The sequence below is a fragment of the Mesoplodon densirostris genome, chromosome 19, assembly GCF_025265405.1.
Source record: "Mesoplodon densirostris isolate mMesDen1 chromosome 19, mMesDen1 primary haplotype, whole genome shotgun sequence".
In the NCBI taxonomy this organism is placed as follows: Eukaryota; Metazoa; Chordata; class Mammalia; order Artiodactyla; family Ziphiidae; genus Mesoplodon; species Mesoplodon densirostris.
In genome coordinates this window covers 61,466,742-61,491,409 of record NC_082679.1, presented here as the reverse complement: position 1 = coordinate 61,491,409, position 24,668 = coordinate 61,466,742, and the positions used below count along the sequence as shown (strand labels likewise).

Sequence of the window (24,668 nt, the reverse complement as noted above, 5' to 3'; positions counted from 1 at the left end):
TTCCACAACCAGGAAACCCCGATTCTTTAGTGGGTGCTGTCGATGCTCCCTCTACTACATGTCCCTAAAGGTGCTGGAGGCTGGTACCTAGAGCTGCTTATTAAAGGAATCTGGAGGGCCACCATGTGGGGACCACTGAGAGGGCTTGACCTGAAGATTCTGCCTCATGCACACCTCAGTTCTCTTGGGCAGCTTGGACGGAGGTCAAACCATCCTTGCCCTGTTGGGGTCTGTTTGATGGATGCTGCCTGTGCCCCCTACCACCCCAGCCCCTAAGCTCACTGGGAACAGGCAGCCTCCAAGGGAGGCTGGGAGTTCCTCCTAGCCACGCCCTGCCCAAGTTGTGCCTGCATGGAGAATGTCAAGTTAACCATATGTCAGCACAGATGTACTTAGAAAGTGCAGCATTTAACATGCAGCCTTTTCCAATCCCCCAAACCCGGCAGTGGACGTGGTTATTAAAACCTGTCTTATAGTCACGCTTAGTTACATCTTGCTGGTATTGTTGAAACCTCATCTTCAAGTTGAAGGTTGCTTTGAGTTTAACTTTTTGTAACAAACACCCGTTTTCATCTCTTTACAGTCCTTCCTCCTGGACCTCCATATTTAGTGTCTTTCCCACCATCTGCTTCGGATTTCAGGTAACCTTAGCGTCTGTGTTGAAGAGGGTGGCATTTGCAGGCTCTGGGGACCGCCTGCTCCCCCAGGAGAGTGTGGCCTCCCTGTCGGGAGGAGCTCGAGGACTTGTTCCAGGATGAGATGGGCTGTCTTTGGGAGACGGTGCACGTGGCCGGCATCTGGGCTCCGTGAGCTGGGAACCGGCCCCGCCGACAGCCAGCAGCAGCACGTTTGTTTGTTGGGTCTGGGGTCGAGTGTGTGGGCCCGGTACCTGTCCCCTCCTTTGCGAAGTCCTCACGGCCGAGTCGCCACGCCCGGGGACCTGGAGTGGCCTGCTTACGTAGAATGCCTTCGTGCAGGTGGCTTCTGCCACGGGGGCTTGGAGGCTTGCCGGCTAGGAGGGCGGGAAGGTGTGTGGGGAGCTGGCGGTACTGGGCAGAATATATAGACTTTGATAGAACGGCATGGAGTGGGGAATTCCGTGCGTGGAATCCAGTGGAGGGGCTTCCGCCGCCGCAGCGCTGGGTGGGGCAGATTCAGAGATGCCCTTTTCCAGGCGCTGATGCCTGGGAGGAGTCTTGAGGAATGTGTGGGAGGTGGCCAGCTTGAAGGGGAGGGGCTTCAGCTGGAGAGCCCCGGAGTGGGAGGGGTCTCAGGCCGGAGGGCTGCAAAGGGCTGGGCGGGGCTGGAGGGGCGGGGGTGGGGTTGAGCTTTGCTCCCCGCCTTCTGGTCTCTCTTGGTGTCTCGCAGTCTCCTAGCCGGTGGCAGCTGACTCCCTTCCTCCATCGTTTATTTTAGGAAAGATTTGCCTCTCTCCTAAAGACAACCACCCACCCACCACGACAACAACAAAACCGCCCCCAGTGAAATCCAGTTCTCGGGGGAAAGTGGCTCGGGGTTGACAGTGTCTCAGCCTCGTAGCCTGAGCGGCTTCTTCCTGTGCTCATCAACCAGCTCCTCTGTGTTCGTCAGCTTATAGTTTCTTTGAGAACCACTTCTTGGGGAAAAGAAAAGTCTGAAACATTTCCGTTTCTCTTCTTTATAAATGAGTCGCTGTATCGTTTCTGGGGCTTAGCAAGCCGCTTACAGAATGTCTCACGTTTCTTCCTGCACAACCAATATTTTGAAAGATGGAAGGCGATGATTTTGCTGTCAGCCGTTTGGATGTCGTTTAGCCGGTCCTCTCTCGGGTGCCCGAGCACCATATGGTGTAGCAGGCTCACGCTGGGCAGGGGTGCGGGGTGCTTTCCAGATGCTTGTGAGGAGGTGCCCCCCTCACCTTTGCCTCGGCTCCCACATCCCATTCTCCTAGCAACCGAGGCCTGGGCTGCAGTTTCCAGGGACACGGGATGCGGAGATGGGGGAGTTGGCAAAGGTTGTGGATTGCAGGGCCGGGGTGGGGCTGAGGACTAGTTGCCGAGGCCGGGGATAGGGTTGCCAGGATCCAGCTTGGGGAGTCAGGGATCTGGGGGTGGGGGAACTAGACGCAGGTGAAGGTGGAAGGGAGCCGGGTGAGGAGTGGCGCAAGGCTGGAGGGGCTGCTGTGCGGGGAAGGCGTGGGCGGTCAGCTGGCGTCATCGGGAGCTCCGGTTCCAACACACCCCTCCCCACACACTTAGCAGCGGGGCACCCCGTCCAGCCCACGCAGAGTTGGAAGGAGAGGCCTGTGGGGAGCACGGGTTGTGGGTACAGGTTCTGCTCCCAGACACCCTGGCCACACGCGGTACTTTTCCCTTGTTTGTGGTTTTTTTAATTGAAGTATGACTGATTTACAACATCGTGTTAGCTTCAGGTGTACAGCACAGCAATTCAGGTATATGTAGCTGAATATGCATATTCGTTTTCAGATTTTTTTTTCCTTTAGAGGTTATTACAAAATATTGAGTATAGTTCCCTGTGTTATACAGGAGGTCCCTGTTGGTTATCTGTTTTATCCGTAGTAGTGTGTATATGTTAATTCCAAACTCCTAATTTATCCCTCCCCCATCCCCCTTTCCCCTTTGGTGACCATAAGCTCATTTTCTATGTTTGTGAGTCTTTTTCTGTTTTGGAAATAAGTTCGTTTGTATCTTTTTTTTTTTTTTTTAAGATGCCACATATAAATGGTGTCCTGATATTTGTCTTTCTTTGGCTTACTTTATTTATTATGATAATCTCTAGGTCCATCCATGTTGCTGCAAATGGCATTATTTCATTCTTTTTATGGCTGAGTAATATTCCATTGTATATATGTACCACATCTTCTTTATCCGTTCATCTGTCAATGGACATTTACGTTGCTTCCATGACCTGGCTATTGTAAATAGTGCTGTAATGAACATTGGGGTGAGTGTATCTTTTCGAATTATGATTTTCTCCAGATATATGCCCAGGAGTGGTATTGTAGGATCATATGGTAGTTCTGTTCTTAGTTTTTAAGGAAACTCCATAGTGTTCTCCATAGTGGCTGCACCAATTTACATTCCCACCAGCAGTGCAGGAGGGTTACCTTTTGTCCACACCCTCTCCAGCATTTGTTATTTGTAGACTTTTTCATGATGGCCATTCTGACCTGTGTGAGGTGGTACCTCATTGTAGTTTTGATTTGCATCTCTCTAATAATTAGCATTGTTGAGCATCTTTTCTTGTGTTTATCGGCCCTCTGTGTGTCTTCTTTCCCCCTGTTGTTTTTAAACGGCTTTGAGATACAACTTACATGGCATACAACTCACCCCTCTAAAGTGTACAGTTCAGTGGTTTTTAGTGTGTTCACACAGTTGTGCAACCATCACCACCATCAATTTTACAACATTTTCATCACCTTCAAAAGAAACTTGTACTTATTACCAGTCACTCCCCATTCCCCTCTTGTTCCCCTCCTAGCCCCTGGCAACCACAGATTTTTCTGTCTCTCTGGATGTGCCTGTTCTGGGCACTTCATATAAGTGGAATCATACAGTATATGGTTCTTTGTAGCTGGCTTCTTTCACTCGATGTAGTGGTTTGTTTTGTTTTAATTTATATTTCTGGCCGCGTTGGGTCTTTGTTGCTGCGCGCAGGCTTTCTCTGGTTGCGACGAGCGGGGGCTACTCTTTGTTGTGGTGCGTGGGCTTCTCATTGTGGTGGCTTCTCTTGTTGCGGAGCACGGGCTCTAGGCACGCAGGCTTCAGTAGTTGTGGCTCGCGGGCTCTAGAGCGCAGGCTCAGTCATTGCGCACGGGCTTAGTTGCTTCAGGGCATGTGGGATCTTCCCGGACCAGGGCTCAAACCCATGTCCCCTGCATTGGCAGGCGGATTCTTAACCAGTGCACCACCAGGGAAGTCCCACTCACCGTGGTGTTTTTGAGGGTTATCCGTGTGGTACACGTGTCAGGACTGCGTCCCTTTTCATGGCTGAATGATATGCCACTGTTTGGAGAGTCTGTAGCTTGTTTTTCCTTTCTTCAGCCGGTGTTTGGACTGTTTCCACTTCTTACCCACCACATGCTCCTCTGCCCTGCGTCCCATCACTTAGTCAATAGTGAGCTTGCTATTGGCCAGTCACCGTCCTAGATGCTGTCCCAGCAGGGCAGCCCTGCCCTCACAAGCTTTATTTCCCCGCATAAGACCAAGAGAAGCACAACCCAGGAGTCTTAGGAGAAACAGGAGGAAGGGCAGGGCTCCATCCTGCAACCACCAGGCATCTTTTCCCCCATGTCTGGGGTCCGGAGTATAGGAGGCGGGAACGTTGGTCCTGAGTTCCACTGCTTGGGAGGGCGCGCACGTGCGTGCGTGCGTGCGTGTGTGTGTGTGTGTGTGTGTGTGTGTGTGTGTGTGTGTGTGTGTAGGGGGCAGTTTAAGCCCCCCACTGCCTGGCTGAGCCAGCCTGCAAGCCAGCAGGCTTGTGAGGTCAGGGAGGTCCCTGAGGCTCACCTGTCGTGGAAGGTGTGTGAGAGCTTGCTCCAGGCTGGACGCCGCCTCTGTGGCTGGAATCGGGAGGCCTGAGGCTGATGTACCCCAGCCCCTCACAGTGGGCACTCCATGAGGGTGGGGACTGTGTGAGGCTGGTTAATGGGCACCCCACACTCGCAACAAAGGGGACTGATATAAGGACCTGAGTGTGGTGAGCTGGGGTTGGGTGCAGGGAGGCCTCATGGCTGCAAGTTGGCAAAGGGATGGATGATTTAGTAACTGCCGGAGTGCCCTTCACCTGTGGGCCAGGCTCTGTGCTGGGAATGAGGGAGGCAGGTGTGTCTGACACCACATACCTGACAGACGCTGAACCCGCAAACCCAGATGTGCTCACATGGGGGGCGTGAGAGCAGAACTCGGCCAGCTGGGGAGGAGGGCTTTCCTAAAGGATGAGTAGAAGCTGGCTGGACCAGGAGACATCGCAGGCAGAGCACACAGCATGGGCAAAGGCCCTGAGGCAGCGAAGAGGGACAGTGGTGGGCTGAGCTCGGTGGGCGAGGGGAGCAGGGCTCTCAAGCCTGGGGAGTGGGCAGGCATGGACGGTCATCCTGTTGGCTTTGATTAGAAGTAAGTAAATGGATGTGGTGGTGGGAGCCCTGCCCCAGGAGCCTGGGAAGATCCCAGAACCCATAGGGCACATCCAGATACAGCAGCACCTGTATGGTGCCGGCTGCTCATTAGGGTCTCCTGGGCTGCTGATAAAACACCGCTGCCCAGGACCTGCCCCAGAAAAATAAAGTGCACATCACAGGTGGGCTCCTGGCATTGGCTACATGTATTTTATATTTTTTAAAATGTGACCATGTGATACAGTATGTAGGAAGTATATAAATCATAAGTATGTGTAGTCCCATGGGATATAGAACATCGTCAGCACCCCGGAATGCTCCCTCAATAGCACCACCCCACTCCACTATTCTGCCCTCTGTCACCACAAATGGTAACTCTCAACTGAGGGTGATTTTGCCCCCAGGGGACATTTGGCAATGTCTACAGATGTTTTTGATTGTCACAACTGGGGGGGATGCTCCTGGCATCTAGTGGGTCGAGGCCAGGGGATGTCGTCTGCATCCCACTATGCACAGGACAGTCCCCAAGCATCAGCAGTGCTGTGGTCGAGAACCCCATCCTGGCTTGTTTGGCTCGTAACTTGAACTTCACGTACATGGAAGCATTCTTCTTCTCTGGTGTCTTTTGCTCCACGTTACAGCTGCGGGGCTCTCTGTGTTGAGGTGTGCAGTTGTGTTCACCCCTTTTCAGTGCCGTGTAATATTCTACACGTGAATATCTGATGACTTACTTCTCCCTTCTGCTCTTGGTGGGTATTTGGGTTGTTACCCACGTTTTGGGACACTGAGAGGTTTTTTTTGTATTTTTAAAATTATTTTATTTCTTTATTTTTGGCTGTGTCGGGTCTTAGTTGTGACGCTCGTGATCTTTGTTGTGGCTCACGGGCTTAGTTGCCCCGCGGCATGTGAGATCTTAGTTCCCTGACCAGGGATTGAACCCATGTCCCCTGCATTGGAAGGGGGATTCTTTACCACTGAGCCACCAGGGAAGTCCCAAGACACTGAGACTTTTTAGATGGCGCCAAGTGATTCTAGCGCCCAGCTGGCTCGACTCCCGTTGACCCTGCTGCTCCCTTGCAGTGTCACGAAGCTGCCGTGTCCATCTACTGCAGCATGCGCCGCCAGAGCCTCGGGCACTGGGCCCTCGTCTCCGTGCTGTCCTTGCTGGCCTGCTGCCTTGTCTACTCGCTGACAGGTAAGGCCCGCGCAAGGTGCCCAGGACCTGGGTGCAGAGCAGTGGGAAAAACCGGAATAATCACGTGTGTATAGAGACCCTACCGCGTCCTGGGTGCAGTGCTAAGTGGTTTGACTGCCTGTGCTTCTTTTGTCCCTAACACCCCCAGGAGAGTCCACAATTCATAGCGGAGGCCTCTGAGGCTCAGAGGGTTGCCATGGCTTGTCCAGGGTCTCCCAGCTATATGTGGCAAAGCTGAGACGCAAACCCTGGCCCGTCTGTCTCCTAAGCCCCTGCTCTTCACCCCCCACGTCCGTGCGTGCCTGTCTCGTGGGATGGCGTCAGTGATGGCTGTCGGAGTATTATATCCAGGCAGTGGTTTATAGAACACTCTCTTGGATGCAGTGGGTTTCAGCATCCACAAACGGGCACAGGAGGGTCTTCAAAGGTGACAGAAGTGTGGGTCAGAGAGGGGCTGTGCCACACCCGAGGTCCCACGGCACGTCCAGTGCACAGCCCAGGGCCCGGGCTCAGGCTGACTTCTGGCCGCTTTCCGCCAGCCCAGCAGCCCTTTCTTTCATCAGCCTATCAGAGTCTCTGATTCAGGGAGTTCTTGGGCTCCCACAGATGTGTCAGGGGCCTTGGACTCTTGCTGGGTGACTTCTGTGTAGCAGGGGAGGCCTCTCTCATTCTGTGGCCCCTGAGTTGGACCCGGTGATTGAGAGTCTCCTTCAGATGGTCCAGGGCCAGCAGGATCATGGGGCTGGAGAAAAACCAAAGCAAACCACAGCTCTTGGTCAGCGATGGTTGTCTCAAGACCGGGCAGGTGACGCGGAGGCCGAGAGGCAGTGCTGGGTTGTGGGGTAGGGACCTGACTTCTGCTGTAACAAGCGGTGTCATTCCAGACAGTTGTTGACACCTTGGGTCTTGATTTTCCCCATCAGGAAAATGGGCGCATGGACAGTTTCTTTCTCTAGATGCTGTAAGGGTGAGGTGGACAGGGCACGGAAAGCATTGTTCAGACTGCTTCCAGTCAGTCCACACCCACGAGTGGGTGCCTTGTACGGGTGCCGTGAGCTGTTTGGAAAAAGGACAAGGGACAGTTTTGCCCAGCAGGAGTTTGAGTCAGAAGGACCAGGATCCTGTAGGCTGAGGACAGGAAAGCCTTGGGAGATTCTAGAACTTTCTGTCAGCTCCTAGGGGAAACATTAGCAGCGGTAGATCCGGGTGCTGTCTGCGTGTCGGAGTTGAGGTGGGGGGATAGCATTTTTCTAATCAGCTCTCCTGTGTTCCCCCGTTTACCCTTCACAGGCATGTACGGCTTCCTGACCTTCGGGACAGACGTTTCTGCTGACATCCTGATGTCCTACCCAGGCAATGATGGGGTCATCATCGTTGCCCGGGTCCTCTTTGCTGTGTCCATCGTGACTGTCTACCCCATCGTGCTCTTCCTGGGGAGGTGAGGTCAGCTCGTGGGACATGGTTCAGTGCAGAGCACAGCACCCATTGAAAATTAACACGTGCCAGGCGCCACGCCAACCCGTGTGGCTTGGGGACTGTCTTCACCTCTGTTTCCTAGAGAAGGAGACGGGCAGGGGAGTCAGGTGGTTTGGCCAGCGTCGCCCAGCTGCTGTCAGGACTGGAGCCTGGCCCCCGGAGCTTGGTGGCCCAATGTGGCCCCGCCCTGTCGGCTACCCTTGTGCGGCGGGGGTTCCCAGGGAGTGAGGCAGTGGTGGGGGGCACTCTGGGGCACCCGGTGGTGGGCGAGTGCAGGGCTGCAGCCCCCGGGAGCCCGTGGGAGCCCATAGTGCGTGGCCTCCAGGTCGGTGATGCAGGATTTCTGGAGGAGGGGCTGCTGCTGGGCGTGTGGGCCCCAGGCCCTGGCCGAGCCCTCGGGGCCATGGGTCCGGATGTCGCTGACCGTCCTATGGGTTACCGTGACGCTCGCCATGGCCCTGTTCCTGCCCGACCTCAGCGAGATCATCGGCATCATCGGCGGCGTCAGCTCCTTTTTCATCTTCATCTTCCCAGGTGAGGGCCCTGTGTGAGCGGGAGCTCGTGGAGGAGGGGTGGCTCCCAGACCTGTTTACTGGGCCAGGCACGGGGGCCAGGGCTTCACACACCTTCCCTTATTTAACATCTCAATGGCCCTTGAAGGACATACTTGGTGGGCGTGCTGTTATCAACCCAGCCTACAGATGAGAAGACTGAGGCCCTGAGGCCTCCTGGGTGGAATAGCTAGCAGGTAGCAGGGCTGAGTCAGCCTCATCAGCCTTGTCCACCCTCCCGCTGCTGCCACTCATTGTAGGATTTTTTTTTTTTTTTTTTTTTTTTTTTTTTGCTGTACGCGGGCCTCTCACTGTTGTGGCCTCTCCCGTTGCGGAGCACAGGCTCCGGACGCACAGGCTCAGAGGCCATGGCTCACGGGCCCAGCCGCTCTGCGGCACGTGGGATCTTCCCGGACCGGGGCACGAACCCGCGTCCCCCGCATCGGCAGGCGGACTCCCAACCACTGCGCCACCAGGGAAGCCCACTATAGGATTTTATTTAATGTTTTCAATTATATGAAACTCCTATGGTTCAAAGGTGCCCCACAAACATCTCCCTCCTTGTCCCCCAGTCTGGGAGGCAAACACAGTTTCCATGATGGAGGGATTCCTAGGAAACCTTCCCGAGGTTAGTGATGACGTGAAATTCCAGTCAAATTGGCCTGGGGGTTACCCTGGCCTGGCAGACCCAGGCTGGCCAAGGCTGGGGGCTCCCAGAGAAGCAGCAGCACTGCAGGGGCAGAAACCCCCGATCCTGCGGCCCCGGGCCCTGGGGAGCGCTCTCAGACAGGGGTGGCGGGGTCCGAGCGCCTCACCACCTCCCTTGGCTTCCACCCCCCGCCGGCCAACCACCGTCTAGGGCGGATGGGCTCAGTGATTCAGTGTCTTGAACACACCGTATGGGTTGGGTGTCCATGTCCTGGGTGGGGCCTTGTAGCTCTAGCCGTTTCCCGTGCTGGAAAGGACGGGCCAGGATAGGCTCGGCAGCGGGGAGACCCACAGGATCTTTAGGCAGAGCTGTCTGGCTTCAAATCTCAGTAGCACGATTAAAAAAGAAAAAAAAAAATGACAGAAAGAAAAAAATAACAAAGGCAGCTGGCAGTTGTCAAAGGTGTCCCAGGGTTGAGGCCCCGAGTCTGGCCCTGACCCACTACATCGCATCAGAGACGTGAGTGTGTGCTATTGTCGTTGCTGGACAGGCCAAGGTGTTAGGGGGTGTCGAGCGGGGACCCCATAGTGGCGCCTGGGGACTGCTGGGTGTTGGCTGAGCCTTTGAGAGCTCAGGGCTGCTTTGGGTTCAATAACGAAGAGCTGGTGTGACCCTGTGTCTCCTCCGCAGGTCTGTGCCTCATTTGTGCCATCAGCGTGGAGCCCGTAGGACCCCGAGTTAAGTAAGTGTGTGTACGTGAGGGTGTCGACTCTAGCATGTGCGGGGCTCAGCGGGAGGGGTGTGTGAAGACTGCTCGCCCGCCGGGTCCTGCGTGTGAGGGAACTGCAGGCCAGGCCGGGAGGGGGGCCTTGTCCACACGGCGGGGCTGGGGGCAGCTGAGCCGGGGCTCCATCCCAGGCCGGCACACCGCGCCCTGTTCAGTCCACGCGTGGCCGCCCTTGCACTGCGAGCGCTGTGGTCTCTGCTTGGGGCTTTATGCGGATTTGGGGTCTTCCCGGCGTCTGGAGGCCCAAGTCCTGCGTGCTTCCCCATCCTGTACTCGGATCCCGGGCGGGGTGGGTACAGGCTGGTCCTGTTACCCCACAGATCCCTGCGTTCTGGAGGCCGTGGGCTCCCCCATGCACCAGGGCAACACGTTCTGTTAACAGGACAGCAGGTCCTGGTTGGATGATGCCTCAGTGCTGGGCCCCACGCTCAGCCCCTTTACCCCTTCCTCTCCCTGCGATGCTGGGATATTTCCATCCCAAACACGAGGCAGAAACCAACCCACAGGCAGGTGGCGAGTAGGGCAGAGCTGGGGCTCCACTCTGGCCAACTGGACGCGGGGCCCCATGCTTACCCCCCTCCCTGCTCCACGTTGCTGGTTAGACAAGACCGTTAGGACCATCCCTTTTTTCAGCAGAGTACCCTCCGCTGGGTCGGCCTGTGGTGTGACTTGGACCATGTACTCTGCCACCGAGGGGTCCAGTTGGACCCCACTGAGAAAGAGAGCGTGTGCACGGGCGATGGGCCAGAGCTCAGCCAGTGCCAGGGACCCAGGAGTCTGTGCCGATCTTGGTCCCATTTCACAGATGTGAAAACTGAGGCCAAGACGGCTAGAGAGGACACTGTAGTAGTTTTCTAGGGCTGCTCGTGGCTTAAATCAACAGAAATGTATCTCCTCCCAGTTCTGGAGGCCAGAAGTCCAAAGTCATGGTGTCGGCAGGGCCACACTCCCTCTGCAAGCTCTTGGGGGGATTCCATTCTGTGCTATTTCCTGCTTCTGGCGGCTCCAGGTGGTCCTTGGCTTGTGGCCGCATCACTCCCATCCCTGCCTCTGTCCTCACACAGCCTCTCCCTTGTGTCTGTCTCAAGTCTCCCTCTGCTTCTCTCCTATGAGGACACCTGTCATTGGGCTTAGGGCCCACCCCCAGTCCACGGTGATCTCATCTCCAGATCGTTAAGTTCATCACATCTGCAAAGACCTTGTTTCCCAATGAGGTTGTGTTCACAGGTTCCAGGTGGATGTGAATTTGGGGGACCACCCTTCAGCCCAGTACAGATGCTCTTACGTCACAGCAGCCGTGAACTCGGGGCCCACTTGCAGCCTCTCTTTCCCCTTCGTCCAGCCCCATGGAGCCCAAGCGTGGTCCTCCCACAGCGGCAGGCCTGGCTGGGCTCCCTTCTGGGTTGAGAAGCATTTTTCTGGGCGTCTCTAAAGCTGACTCGGGCTTAGCCCCAGCCCCGGCTGCCTGGGGGCCGCCTACATGGTTCTTGCCCTGTAGCGCCCTTTCAAGTCGTGCTGCTTCTGTGGTGCCTCAGTCCAAGTTCACAGCAGCTGTTACCGATGGGCTTTAAAGGTATTTTTAATCCTAGCGCTGCTTTAGGGCTTTCTGATCCATCAAAGCTGCCCCGAGGAGCCCGCAGCCCCGTCACGTTCACCTCTCTCCCCCCTTTCAGGCAGGCGGGTGTTCACGGCACCGAGCTGCCGCTCTGCCACGCTGCGTAACTGCAGATGGTTTTTCCATGACGACGGATCCTTGTGGCCTTTGTTAGCGGGCCAGAAATATCCCTGTCATTTCGTGGGAGTCTTATTATCGTGGCTTTTGCCTCACTGCCTGCACCGTCTCTCCTGGTTACGTTATGACGCCTGTGCACGTGGTCTCGTGGCCACCAGTTCCAGCCACCTCTGTCCCCTCCCCCATGGCCCCCCAGCCACTGTTCCCATCTGTGTGACCTAGGGCTTTCTTCTCCTTCCTCACTTTCAGGGGCGTCCACCCCCTAAAGAAAAGAAGCGGAAGAGAAGGGAGTGTGAAACCGGTGTCTCCCTCCCCCCATTTCTTCGTCTTTGATAAAATATTGGGAGGGAACGAGGTTATGAAACAACAGGTTGGGGGAGAGTTTGTTTTTTTTTGTTTTTGTTTTTTTTTTTTCAATTGCACGGGTACTTTATTTCCTTTTGTCCCAGAAACCCATCCCTACAGGTAAGGGAGGGTAACCTGAATTTCTTCCAAATTGGTGACTCTGCTAGGCTTCACATCATAAGTTTTCTACATGTGTTTGGCTCGTCTGTGCAAATCTCCAGGAAAGCGCGTGTTGACGGGAGTTTGTTGACTTGGCAGGTGCTTCCTGGAGGCCTGGGGGGTGGTCTCCGTGCTTGTCGGCACCTTCATCTTCGGGCACAGCACGGTGGCGGCTGTCATGGAACTGCTCTGAGGGGCGGCCCGCGCCTGAGCAGGATGGGGTCTCCACGGCTGCCCTGGTCCGGCTGCCTGCATCCAGCCGTGAGACCGATGTTATTTCATCATAAAGATGCTGGAGAAACGGATATGTTCTGCCTTCCCAAGCTGCTCATTTGGGCTCCTGCTGGTTCCCAGGGTTTCTGGTGCAGTGGTGAGAAGTTTCTTAGTGTCCTGGGCCTGCCCTGCAAATGACCACAGACTGGGGGCTTCTAGCAACAGCAGTGCGTTCTCTCACCGTCTGGAGGCTAGAAGTCTGAGATCAAGGTGTGGGCTGGGCGGGCACCCTCCCTCTGCAGGCTCTAGGGGAGGGTCCCTCCTGCCTCCTCCAGCTTCTGCTGGTTGCTGGCCATCCTCGGTTCTCCTCGGCTCGTGGCTGCATGCCTCCAGTGTCTGCCGCCTCCCTCACGTGGCCGTCCCCCCTATGTATCTGTCTCAATTCCCCTCTTACAGGGCTCACCCTAATTCAGTGTGACTTCATCGTAATCACTTAACTGGGATCCGCAAATATCCTATTTCCAAATAGGGTCACATTCACACTTTCCAGAGGTTAGGGCGTAAACTGTGTCCCCCAGAAAAATTAGTTAAACCCATAACTGGAAGGCAGGTGCTGAGGCCCAGAGAGCCCTGCTTTGGGGTGCTGGGATCAAAGGCACGGGCACTGCTCGGTGGGTGAGAGCCCAGGGGGCATTTGGGGCGGCCTCCGTTGGGGATGGCAGTGCCGCGGCACGGGGGAATGCCCAAGGAGATGCGTGCCCAGAGCTGGCCACACAGCCTGTGCTTGGCCTCGCTCCAGTGGTGGTGGGGACCCTAGGGGAGCCCCCGCCCCTTCCACTGGCTGGACCTGAAGAGCCTGGAGGCCAAGTGCGCTGTCTGCTCCATGGTTCCCTCCCCGATCCTGGGGTGAGGCACCACGCCTGCGGCTGAGGGGGCAGGGATCTGCCCACGGCCGGGGAGGAGAGGAGGACGGGGCCAGGGGCTCCCGCGTCGCTGTCCCCGGCACTGACCCTGCCCAGGCCCCGGCAACCCCTGGATGGATGTTGCTGGATTCAGGCCGCTCTTCCTCCGCCCTGGGACATCTGCCAGGAGCCGGCCGTGCCGGAGCCTGCACGGGCTGACGTCCTTTAGACGCCTTCCTCCAGGTAGGCAGCAGCCGGGCCTTGTTTGTTATCTCGCGTCACGTGTGTGTGAGGCTGGTGGTGATAGAACCGTTTTAGAGTTTGGTTTTTTCCAGTTTATCCACCTGTATTTTTTTATTTTTTGAGATGTAATTCACATCCCACGTAGTCCACCCTTTTAAAGTGTACAATTCGGTGAGCATTAGATGTACAGGGTGGTGCAGCCATCACCAATACCCAATCCCCGTACATGTTGATCACCCCCAAAGGACCCCAGGACCCGTTAGCCTTGACTCCCCATTCCTCCCTCTCCAGTTCCCCGTAACCATGGATCTGCTTTCTGTCTCTAGGGATTTGCCCATTCTGGACATTCCACATGAACGGACGCATACAATACATGGCCTTTTGTGTCTGGTTCCTTTGACTTCGTGTAATGTTTTCAAACTCCCCCATTTTCCAGGTGAGGCAAGTGAAGCTTGGGAAACTCAAGGCCGCCTGTCCCGTGAGGTGCAGAGTTGGGTTGGGACTGATTTTGGGTTAATTCCATCATCCACTCCTAGGAGTGGCCCAGGGGGGTGGGAACTAGTTGACCCAGTGTGCGGGGATGGGGCCCCTGCCCCCCAGTGCCCTGGCTGTTGGCGGAGACTCTGATCCAGTGAAGGGGGGACACAGGACGCTTCTCCAAGTGCTGACCAGCCCCACCACGACCTGCCACACCCTGCAGTGGCCACAGCGTCCTCCTGGACAAGGGCCTCAGAACCAGCACATGTGCTGGCAGAATGGATTTCCTGGAGCATTTATCACCCCAGAGCTGGCAGCGGGTTTGGATGGTCAGAGACTTATCATCTACACCCTGTGTGCTTGGCACGGTGCTGCTGCCCAGGAAAGCTGGGCTGTGATAGGACCCTTCATGGAGGGTCCTAGGTAAGAACAAAGCATGGCGGGTAAGGGTCGTGCCAGAAAGAGAGGCGGTGTATGAAGTGACTTTGGAGTTGGACTACTGGTTGTGAATACCCTCTGCCACTTGCTTTCTCAAGATTTGGGAAGTTCATGAACCTCCTCTAAGAATCAATTTCCCCACCAGCAAAACAGAGCAGCCTTATTGCTTATGAGGCAACGTGCGCTTAGTGTGTGAGAACTAAAGGTGATCATGTACTTACAGCAGCTGGTGGGGGACCCAAGCAATGGTAATTTCCAGAAAAGCTAGGTTGAGAGTATTAGGAGGTGAACACTGAGCTTCCTGGCAGCTGAGGGAAAAGGGGAATGTGAGGACCAGAGGGCTTTTCCAGCCAAAGCTGGAAAGCACATCAGGGAGGTGGCGGCCTGGCACTAATGCTGAGGAGAGATGAGGGTGGGCCTCTTGCAGGGGTGACAGGTATCACCCCTGGGTACGATCGTTTCCCTTTCTCTGACAGGTAGAGGGGATTCCCCTAGGACTGAGCCTCAGATCAGCCATGATCACGCAAGGATGTGATGCAAAGAAATGCAGGCTGGGATGCCGCCCTCTGATGTCTGAGCTCATGAGGCAGGTATGCTCATCTCCTGGACTGACCTGCTCCAGCACCGAGCGCCTCCCCCTGGTTTGGGACAGCAGCTGGAGCACAGAGGGGCTCCAGTGGCGTGCTTGAGGTCAGGGTGGCGCACAGGGCTCTGAGCGTGGGCTCTGGGTCTGGAACATCTGAGCTGACTCCGCCTGCTCTGTCGCCTTGGCCAGGCTCCGTCCCTGCTCTAAACAGCCCTTGTCCTCAGGTTGCTGACCCAGGAAAACCTCCGTGAGTGCTATTCTTAGCCTCGGTGTCCCTCCCGGGACCTGGGTCAGCACCTCCTCTCCTTCTTCCTCCGGCCCTTGGTTTCCATCCTCTTTGTTCTCCTCTAAAACGAAACTGAGGGCAGCCCCTCCCTCCCAGCATAGCCATGGGGATGAGCTGAGATAGACCCCCAGAGCCTGGCCTGTCTCAGGATCCCGGTCATTGGTGACATGTGTGCTTGAGTGCAGAGACCCTCCTGTCTCAAGGGACAGCTGTGAATGGGGCCCAGTAACATTCTGCAGTCGAGGTGACTCGTTCTCCTGCTCTGAGCAGCATGGCCTACAGGGGGTCCGAGTGTCCTGGGGAAGTGTCCTTCCAGTGGCTCTAGGTGCCCCCAGGTGATGCACAGGGACAGCAGCAGCCCCAGCACCTGAGGGGTTGCCTGTGTCGCACACAGGATGGCGGCCACATGTCTCCCGTGGAAGGCTTGGGTTTCGAACGGGACACGGCAAGGAACACAGATGCTGAACATCTGTTTGAGCAGGTGAGTTGTGATATTTTAAAAAATGATTCACGTAACATAAAATTAACCATTTTGAAGTGCACACACACTGCAGGGGCATTGGGTACCTCGCACTGTCACACAGGCACCTCCTCCATCGCTTCCCAAACGCCTTCCTCAGCAGTAAGCCCCCCCAGCGACCCCTACTCTACTTTCCATTTCTATAGATTTAACTCTTCCAGACGTGTCGTATGCATGGGATGGTACAAATGTGGCCTCCTGTGCCCGGCTTCTTTCACTCAGCATAGGGTTTGTACGCGTCGCCCATGTTGCGGCCGGGGTCAGGACTTCATTCCTTTTTATGGCTGAATCACGGCCCACTGCATGGATAGACCTGCGTTTGTCCATTCGTCCACTGATGGGCACTTGTGATGTGTCTACCTTCTGGCTCGTGTGAATAAGCTGCTGTGAACATATGGGCGCAAGTGCTTGCTTGCTTAAATGCCTCAATTCTTTTGGGCCTAGTATATACCCAGGAGGGGAATTTCTCGGTCACATGGTAATTCCATCTTTAACTGTTGGGGGAACCTGACTGGGATCTGAACGTATTAATCCGGAGCCGTTCCTCTGCATGGGTCTCTGCTGCGTGCCAGGTGGTTAGAGCACAGCATTGGGGGCAGATAGCTGCTCTGGGTTTGGATGAAGCAGTGCCACTTGGCTGTGTGCCCTCTGGTGAGCTGCTTGCCTTTCTGTGTCTCGGTTTCCCTACCTGCGGACCCCAGGATGACACAGGAAGCAGCGACGGCACCTGCCAAGCGCCTCGCACTGGAGTGTAAAGTAAGTGGAGGCTCTTATCCCTTTTAGGGTTGATGTTTGTTCTCTTCAGAGCCTGTTCCACCCCCTCAGAATCTGAGGTGGGTGCAGTCAGCTCCGAGCCTACAAGAGGCGAGAGCTGGGGCAGAATCTGGGGCAGAGAGTCACGGGCCCAGAGGTCGGGCTTCCTCAGTTGCGCCTCCAGGAGCCTCCACCCCCTGAGATTTTTATTTTTAAAACAGCTGAGCTGCCTGGAACGGTAGCAGCGTCAGGGTGGGGTGAGGTGACGCTGCCAGCAGGACATCCTGCAGTGGCCGTCTCATGAGCCAGGCAGTTCCTACTCTTCAAAGGAGGGGTCTTCTCCCCACTTCACAGATGAGAAAACAGAGGCTGTGAGAGGCTGAGTGCGAGGACGCTGACATGTTCAGCTGGGATGTATGTTCAGCTAGGATGTGAATCTGTATTTTATGCTTCCAACAAGCCCCCATGGTTTCACTGGGCCCCGCGGCCCAGTTCCAGGCCCTTTCTCTCTCTCCTCCTTCCCCGGCTCCGCAGCCCTCAGCAGCCCCTGGCAGCTGCCTCCCTACCTGCCCTCCTTCTGGTCCTGCTTTAGCAAAGGGAGGCAGGTCTCTCTTCTCGTCCCTTGGGACTTCTGTGTATTGTCTCTCCTGCAACACGGCCAGGGAAACAGGAAGTTACAGAGGTTCCAGCATCAGACTTGAAATAATCTTTAAGTGTAGGGTCTTCTGGCTTGTTGGAACAGCACCTTTATGGGTGTGCAGTCAAGGATCGACTGTGTCCAGGGAGGTCTGGCTTTTGCCCTCGGCTCTTAGGAGGTGATGAACCTCTAGGACCTTGGAAAGTCCTGACACGTGTCTCTTTGTTTACCTGGGGCCACTTGGGATCAGCTTGACCTCCACAGGGGCTGGGGGCTAAGGTCAGCCAGAGCCGACCCCCAGTGCAAACTCTGAAGGTGAGCTTCCCTGGTCGGCAGTTCCCTATGCTTAATGAATGTCACAGGGCAGCTCCGGGAGAACCAGGTGCTGTCTGCACGTGTCACGGGGAAGGGACAACCCTAAGCTCGGTCTCTCCGGGACCCTCCGCCATGCTGAGTTCGGTCTGTGTGCTTTTGCGGCCATAATCTGTAACCACGAGCAGAAGGGCTTGGCTGAGTTCTGACAGTCCTTCTAGTGAATTACCGCGCCGAGGGTGGTCTTGGGGACCCCGAGCTTTGCAACAGGCATGAACTTGTTTGTCAAGATACATACCTCAGAGTCATCACTTCCACTTGACAGATAAGAAAGCTGAGGCGACTGGGCTCAGGTTCCATGGCTAATAAGGGGACCCGAGCATCCTGACAGCTTCACTCGCCAGCTGTCACCAACTAGACGACAGGAAACAAACACGCAGCCGTTCCCAACGCTAGTTTATTTGGTGCCTGTCCCGGGCGGCTGTTTGCCTAGCAGGGCACTGGCTACATGGGGTCTACTGCGGGCTCAGCCCGGGCCTGGGGGGCACTACAGGGTCCCAGCTCCTAGCAGGAGGAGGAGTGGCACCCAGGAGGTGAGAGAAGGGTGAGGGGTGAGCCCGGACGTGGGGATGGGTTCTGGGGGCCCGTTCGCAGGGGCCCGCTCCCCAGCACTCACGGCCGCCCTCTGGCTTCAGCAGGGCCCAGCAGCTCGGATGCTGCTCTGTCCACAAGCGGTGGGGCGGGCGGGGGAGTGCCAGGGCAGGGCTTCACCTTCACTTCAACCAGCAGGAAAAGACCTTCTTATGTGGAAGTATACTGAAAAGATAGCTCGTCTACCACAGTTTCTAGAAAGGAGCACGTCCTTCATCCGAGGACGCAGGCAGCAGGCGCATCCGCAGGGCCCCAGGCAGGGCTCAGTCGCGGCCCAGGGTGCACCAGGCAGCTGGAGAGGAGGGAGGGGGACGCGTCACGGGGAGGAGGCTGCTGGGAAAGGCGGCCCTGGCCCGGCCCCGGGGAGGCTGCAGCGGCCCCTCCCCCCTCAGGGCCAGAGAGCAAGGCCTGCAGGCTGTTGCTCCTCTGCCAACTCTGTGCCAGGCGGGCCTGCGGGCGGCAGAGGGGGCCGTGGGGAGGTGGGTGCATAAAGCCACGGGCGGGGCCCTACGCAGGGCACAGAAGTGCTTGTCCTGGGGGCAGAGCATATGCCCCTGGAGGGAATGGCAGTCTGGCTGGGAATGCGGTGGGGTGGCCCGCAGCGAGGCCTGCCCTGGCCTGGGGGTGCTTTCTGGGCCCCTAGCACAGGCCTGCCCCATGCTGGGCTCAGGGCCCCGGCCTTTGGGCGCGGCCTCCCTGCCTTGTCTAGGACCCCCTCCGGTGGAGCACTTGCTGGTGGACTACAGTTCCTGGCAGCCAAGGGAACAGCAGAGAGTCTGGGGTGGTTTGGGCCTCAGCTCAGCCATTTCTGCCTGGCCCATGGCGTCCCCCTCCCTCTGTAACTGGTCCACGCCCTCCTCCCCGCTACCTGGCACGGAGATCCGGGAGAGGGCCTCGGGTTGGCTCAGCGTGTCCACCTTGACGTGCCGAAACGCCTTGCACACGGGGCTCTGCAGGTGCCTGCAACCCAGGGGGTGGCCCGTGAGCTCTGGGGGCCACACACCAGTCAGCCAAACTCAGGGCTCAGAGCCGTGGTGGGAAGGTAGGGCCGCAGCAGGGGGCTGGGGGCACAGCCTGGCTCTGGACTCCCCATGAGCAACCTTCACTGAGAGAACTTTCTGGATTTTTATCCTTGGGCAGCAGTTTTGAAACAGGAGCAACCCTGGCCTCCGCTCCCAGGGCTGGTCAGGAGCCCAGATTCAGGACCAAGCTCCAGCCCTCTGAGCGGTGGATGCCGCTGGAACCCCGACTCTTCACCCTCCCCGCCAAGGAGCCTCTGGGACAAGGAAGGGCCTGGAAAGGGGGCAGGTCCCCGCCCCACGTCCCACCACCTAACCCCCGGCCGAGGGCTGAAACTAGAGACCGTGCGTGGCCAGACCTACATCTTCCACTCGTCCTCTGTCTCCCAGAACTCGTAGACCACGAAGGTGACGCCGTCCGCCAGCCTTACGGCAGCGATGCTACAAGAGGAGAGAGACCAGACTCAGTGGATGCACGGGGCTGCCGGCCTGCTTGCTCCCCTCTGGGGTGCACACAGGGCGTCCCCTGAGCCAGCCTCGGGGCTGCCTGAAGACCCTGGAAAGGTGAGGCTGGCAGAAGCTGCAGCAGCTGGGGGTGGTGACAGGCCCGGAAGGCAGCCCGGGGGTGGTGGCCAGCCCAGAAGACAGCCTGTCACCGCTGCTCTCACTATCACGCTCCCTTTTCTGATCAGGCCCCCCGAACCCTCCAGGACCAGCCACCTAGTCTGAGCAGCTGCGTGCACCTCTCTATGATCTAGAGCACGGCATAGCCCTGTACAGGGGCCAGCATGGCTGTTGAATGAATGACAGTGAAATGACTTTTTGAAAAAGGCTTTCTAGTCATTGAAAAACCTACCTTTAAAACTAAAAGCATCTTCCCCCTGCCACACTGTCCTTCATAATCATTCTTTCATTTAATCCTTAAAAGGAAGCAGACGTGGCCCAAGTCCCTGAGCTGCTGTCCCTGTGTGAGCACCAGGGTACTCACCCCATTTCAAATAAGACAGAGACCCAGGCTCGGGGGATGGAGCAAGGTGGGGGGGGGTGCCTCTAAGAATGTGGTCCACCCAGGGAGAGGGAGGCCCGGCCCCTGAGGTCACGATACCACCCCATCAGGCCTCTCGGCCACCCTCCCGGTTCCTTCTCCTTTTCCCACACGCTCTGGAGCACAGAACCCCAAGCATCCCTCAGAGAGGACAATCCCGTCCCGGTGGCGTCTGCTGCATTATCACAGGCAATTCCAGGTTTGGGGCTGCAGAGAGGACGCCCTACTGCGGGCTGCCTCCTCCCGGCCCTTCCCAGCCCTGGGCCCCCTTCTTCCACGCTGTCTCCCATGATGAGCACACAGCTCCCGTGGCTCTGGGTGACACCTGCATGCCCACCACTCCCCGGATCTCCCCACTTGTACATCGGCACCTCGAATGGCATCTGGAATTTAACATGGCCCCAAAGGCCTGTGCGACTCCCCGCACCCACGCGCCTGACCTTCCGCGGCTTCTCCAGCTCAGCCTGCGGCCCCGTCCTCCATCAAGTTCCTGAAGCTGAAGAATCTCAGACTGACTCCGCCTGGCCTCCTCTTTCTACAGCCCCCCACTCCATCCCAGCCATGGTCAAGTCCAGTCAGCCCCACTCCAAAACAGACCCCAGCTCTGCCCACATCGTGCCAAGGCCAGTGCCCTCCCCGGGTGACTGCAGGGCTTCTCCCTGGCTGCCAGCTGCACGCCTGTTGCCAGCCGCCAGCGCTTCTTATACGAGAGAGGCAAGACCGAGTTTCCCTCCTGCCTAAGCATCTCTCCCCCATGGTCCCTGGTCCCCGGAACGAGCAGGGCCTGCCTGCCTCCCTGGCCCTCTGACCCACCCCTGGGTCACTCTGTCGAGCCACACCAGCTGCTTGCTTTTTCTCAAATGCAGCACCCTCACTGCCACGCCAGGTCTGGGCACGAGCCTGTGCCGGGCCTCAGATTCTGCGGTGCGGGTGGGGGGCGCTGCTCGTCACTCAGCCTCAGCACACATGCAGCCCCTCCCCAAAGCCCCCCCGTTCGCTGGCCTGCACAGCACCCACCGCCAACCAGAATCATCTTTCTTCACCTGCCCTCTCCCCCCACCTGGAATTAACGTGCAGCCTGAGTCACGCTGTACCCCCAGGTCTGGCCCACCTGCTTCACCGGGAAGCAGGAGGAGGCATGTGCTCTTGAGGTAGGAAAAAAACAACCGGGGAGGGAGAGACTCGAGGCAGGGAACAGTCACGGAGCCTACAGCTACTGTTCGCTGGGCACCGACGGGTGGGCCACAGACGGGAGACAGCCCAGCAGCTTGTGCCAACAGCCCTCTGGGACCACCCCCAGCAAGGATGCAGGCCTTGGCAGCAGGGACCAGAGGGTGAGGCCCCCGAGGGGCAGCCACAGCAGCAACCGTGGCAGCTAACGCTGAGTGGGCGCTGGGTGCCAGGCACTGGCTGGTACCCTCCACTGCCATTATTCCACTGACGCCTCCAACCCCACCAGCAAGCGGGTCCGGTCACTGGTCCCACTTTACAGATGAGTAAGCTGAGGTCCGCGAGATGAAGTCACTTGGCACGTTTGTGCAGCAAGCAAGAGCCCGAGCTAGGACCTGAACCCAGCTCTTGTAACCACCCCGCTAGGGGGCTTCCCTGGGGCCTGGTGTGTTCTCAGGGGTGAGGCCGGTCCTGCCCTGTGCCTCCACCCCAGGCAGAGCTCCCGGCCACCACCCCACCCCGCAGCTTACTTACTGGAAGCAGTTCCTGGCTCCAGCGGTGCCCCTCAGGTACTGACGCAGGGAGTCCAGGAACTCGGCCAGCTGCTCAGGACACACGGCCATCTCCTGCCGGACCAGCTGCAGATGCTCCGGGGCCAAAGGACCAGTGAGCCACCCTGCGGGCTCCCTGGCAGCCCGCTTCCCCCGGGACCCCGCCTAGCCCAGGAGCCTGCCTCCCCAGGACAGGACAACTTCTTCAGAATAAAACCGACCCACTCCCCCCACCCCCCACACACTTTTCATTCTTACACGTGGAAACTGGCGAAAAATGAGCTAAACTTAAGAAGCCAAATGCAGGAAGTAGTCCCACAAGTGCTGAAAAAACAGGGACATTTAAAGAGGCTCTAGAGAGACTGGGAGCTGCCTGCAAGGCTTCGGGTCCAGGACACAACAAAATGAGTGACCAGCAAAATTGTTTCTGATTGAATCAGCATTTTGACGTCACTGTCCTGCTGATTACGTCGCTCCAGGCCCAACTGATCACAGCCCTGGAGCCTCTAAGAATGCTCATGGGAGGAGAGGGTGGCCAAGTGCTGGGGCTACATCTCCCCTCGTGGTGGTCCCAGGGCAGAGGTGTCAGGGGCACTGAACCACCTGCATCTTGAGGCCTGGCTCAGGCAGGGCTGGGGCCACAGGCGAGGGGTCCTCACCATGTTGGTGCCTTCTTCATCCGAGAGATGCTGCTGGAGGTCAAACCAAAGGGTCTGCAACAACAAAGCATGAAGAGATGCCAGAGACAGAGGCCACCTCTGCTAGGGAGGCTCCCGGGACCACCACAGTGACACCTGAGCACCCAGGGCCACAGAAGAGCTCCAGCCCCTCCACCCCACGGTTCCAGAGGCTCTGGAGTCCCCGAGCAGGTGGGAGCTCCCAGGGCCGGGCCTCTCTGGGCAGGGCTCAGCCCACCCTCCGGGCAGTGCTGACTCAAGAAAGGAGCCGGGAAGCCAGGCTGGAAGGCCAACCACAGGAAGTGGCACAGATCCCTTCTGGCCGTGGCATCTAGGGGGCACTGGAGCCACAGAGGCCAAGCACGCCAGTTGCAGAGAACACAAAGGAGGCTCCACTGTGCTGAACCCAGGACGCTAGGGTTTTGTCACAACTTCCGCCGACAGCCTTGCTGGCAACAGGTTCCCCGACAACTTACACATCGACCCCAGTCACAGCCCCTGGCACCTCATGAATATAACGGCCTGAATGAGGTGGTCTGTGCTCGCTGGCCTTCCACCGACCCTGGGGGCTAAATTTTACCCTCTATACCAAATCTTATGTAACTTGCCAGACTCCCCGAGGTCGTGGCTACCCTACTGTGAGCTCTAGGAAAGTAGGAAGCCCGTGCACTCCGCTCCTGACCACGTGCTTGTGTCTGTAATGGTGCCCAGCACCATTATTGCACAGCAGAGAACCCAGAGGCCACAGAAGCTGGTCCAGGGTCAGAGTCTGAGTTTGAGGCCAGGCCTCTCTCCTGATCCACAGAATCAGGATCCTTCTTCCTTTAACTTAGGCACCCCAATAAAGGCCACCTCTCTGCCCATCCCTGTCCATCCTCCACAAGGACAGCCCGTGTCCCTGGCGCAATCCCGCACCCAGGTCTTTCTCCTCTACACGAGCATTTTGAGTGAGTGAGGCGCATCAGCTGGCTGCTAAGGAAAAGAGCTGCCGATGTGCAGGGCCATGACCCATGCAGTCACCACCTGGACATTCTTAATAATGTTGGAACAAAGGGCCCCATAAATTACACAGCCGGTCCCAGAGAGGGTACTGACTTTCCGGGGACATAGGGTGTGCATGTAGGCGTTTGTAGGTGGCCAAGAGGTCAGCCTGGCAGGGCAAGTCTCTTTCCATGGTTTTAAAACCGTGTAGTTGGGCTCCTGGAGATCAGGGGCTGCAACTGGTTCCCTAGGTTTCTCCTGGCCAGCTGGGCGCCGCGGCAGTGAGGGTGAGGATGAGGTAGAGATGAGGGGAGGGTGGGGGAGGGGCGGCGGCACCCACGTCTTTGCCCCCCCGCCCCGTCTTCCTGCCTCGACGTCCCCGCATTCCAGGAGCCCAGGCACAGCTAGGAGCGCTCAGGTTGGCCCTTGGAGGGCGGGGCCCAGCTCGGGCCAATCAGAGGTCGGGAAGAGGGCCCCGCCCCGTCTCCAGGACTCCCAGGTGCTCCTTGGTTTCCAGCCAGCCGGTTGTTAAGGCGACTGGGGCACTAAAAATAAGCTTCAAAGAGCCTCCCCCTGGGGGCGCCCGCAGAGTTGTTATGACAACCGGGCCTCAAGGTCCCCGCCGAGCGTTTCCCACCGTTCCCACCCAGCAGCCGGCTTTAGCGGGGTGGCAGGGGGCGGGAGGGGGGAGATCCCACCTCGGCCTCAGACCTGCAGGGGGGATGGCCGCCTCCTCCCTCGGACTCCTCTCCAAGTCTCGGCCTCACCTCCTCCTGGGGAGCCCCACCCACTGCCCTCTCGAATCCCTCAGAACTAACCCACGAACCCATCAAAGCACTATTTTTCTTTTGCCCATTTGCAAAAGATATAAAAAAATTCAGAGAAGTAGGAAAAATGTAAACTTGCCACTGCAACCCTACAGCCTGGAGATGCCTGCTATCTTGGTTTATGCTGATATACAGGTATGGTCTGTGTATAATAGGTTCTGGCATCAGAATGTCTAATAATAACTGCTAAATAACATTGCTAATATTAAATGCTAACTATGCAGCAGGCTCTGTGCTAAGCCATTAAGACATCATTTTATTTAATCCTCACAATGACCCTGTGAGGGGTGCCATTCTGATTATTTTCTCTGTGGTTAGAGGAGGACTCTGAGGCTCAGAGAGGGTAAGTCACTGGCCCAAGGTCACACAG

At 57.2% G+C, this 24,668-nt stretch overlaps 2 protein-coding genes across 4 annotated transcripts in view; one reads left to right on the top strand and one right to left on the bottom strand.

Annotated features, from left to right (window-relative positions):
* SLC38A8 (solute carrier family 38 member 8) overlaps window positions 1-12,203 on the top strand; it is a 32,622-nt gene extending 20,419 nt beyond the window's left edge. Inside the window, exons 5-10 of the mRNA XM_060085500.1 lie at window positions 584-641; window positions 6,197-6,311; window positions 7,602-7,749; window positions 8,113-8,321; window positions 9,678-9,729; window positions 12,110-12,203. Of these exons, the coding sequence (XP_059941483.1) occupies window positions 584-641; window positions 6,197-6,311; window positions 7,602-7,749; window positions 8,113-8,321; window positions 9,678-9,729; window positions 12,110-12,203 (676 nt within the window). The remainder of the gene's footprint in view (window positions 1-583; window positions 642-6,196; window positions 6,312-7,601; window positions 7,750-8,112; window positions 8,322-9,677; window positions 9,730-12,109) is intronic.
* A 5,626-nt stretch (window positions 12,204-17,829) lies between these two features.
* The window catches only part of NECAB2 (N-terminal EF-hand calcium binding protein 2), a 40,959-nt gene continuing 34,120 nt past the window's right edge, over window positions 17,830-24,668 (bottom strand). For all 3 annotated transcript variants that reach the window (XM_060084136.1, XM_060084138.1, XM_060084137.1), the window contains 5 exons: window positions 22,473-22,526; window positions 21,797-21,909; window positions 19,411-19,488; window positions 18,897-18,988; window positions 17,830-18,320 (listed from right to left, as the gene is read on the bottom strand). In XM_060084136.1, the coding sequence (XP_059940119.1) occupies window positions 18,292-18,320; window positions 18,897-18,988; window positions 19,411-19,488; window positions 21,797-21,909; window positions 22,473-22,526 (366 nt within the window). In that variant the 3' untranslated portion in view covers window positions 17,830-18,291. The remainder of the gene's footprint in view (window positions 18,321-18,896; window positions 18,989-19,410; window positions 19,489-21,796; window positions 21,910-22,472; window positions 22,527-24,668) is intronic.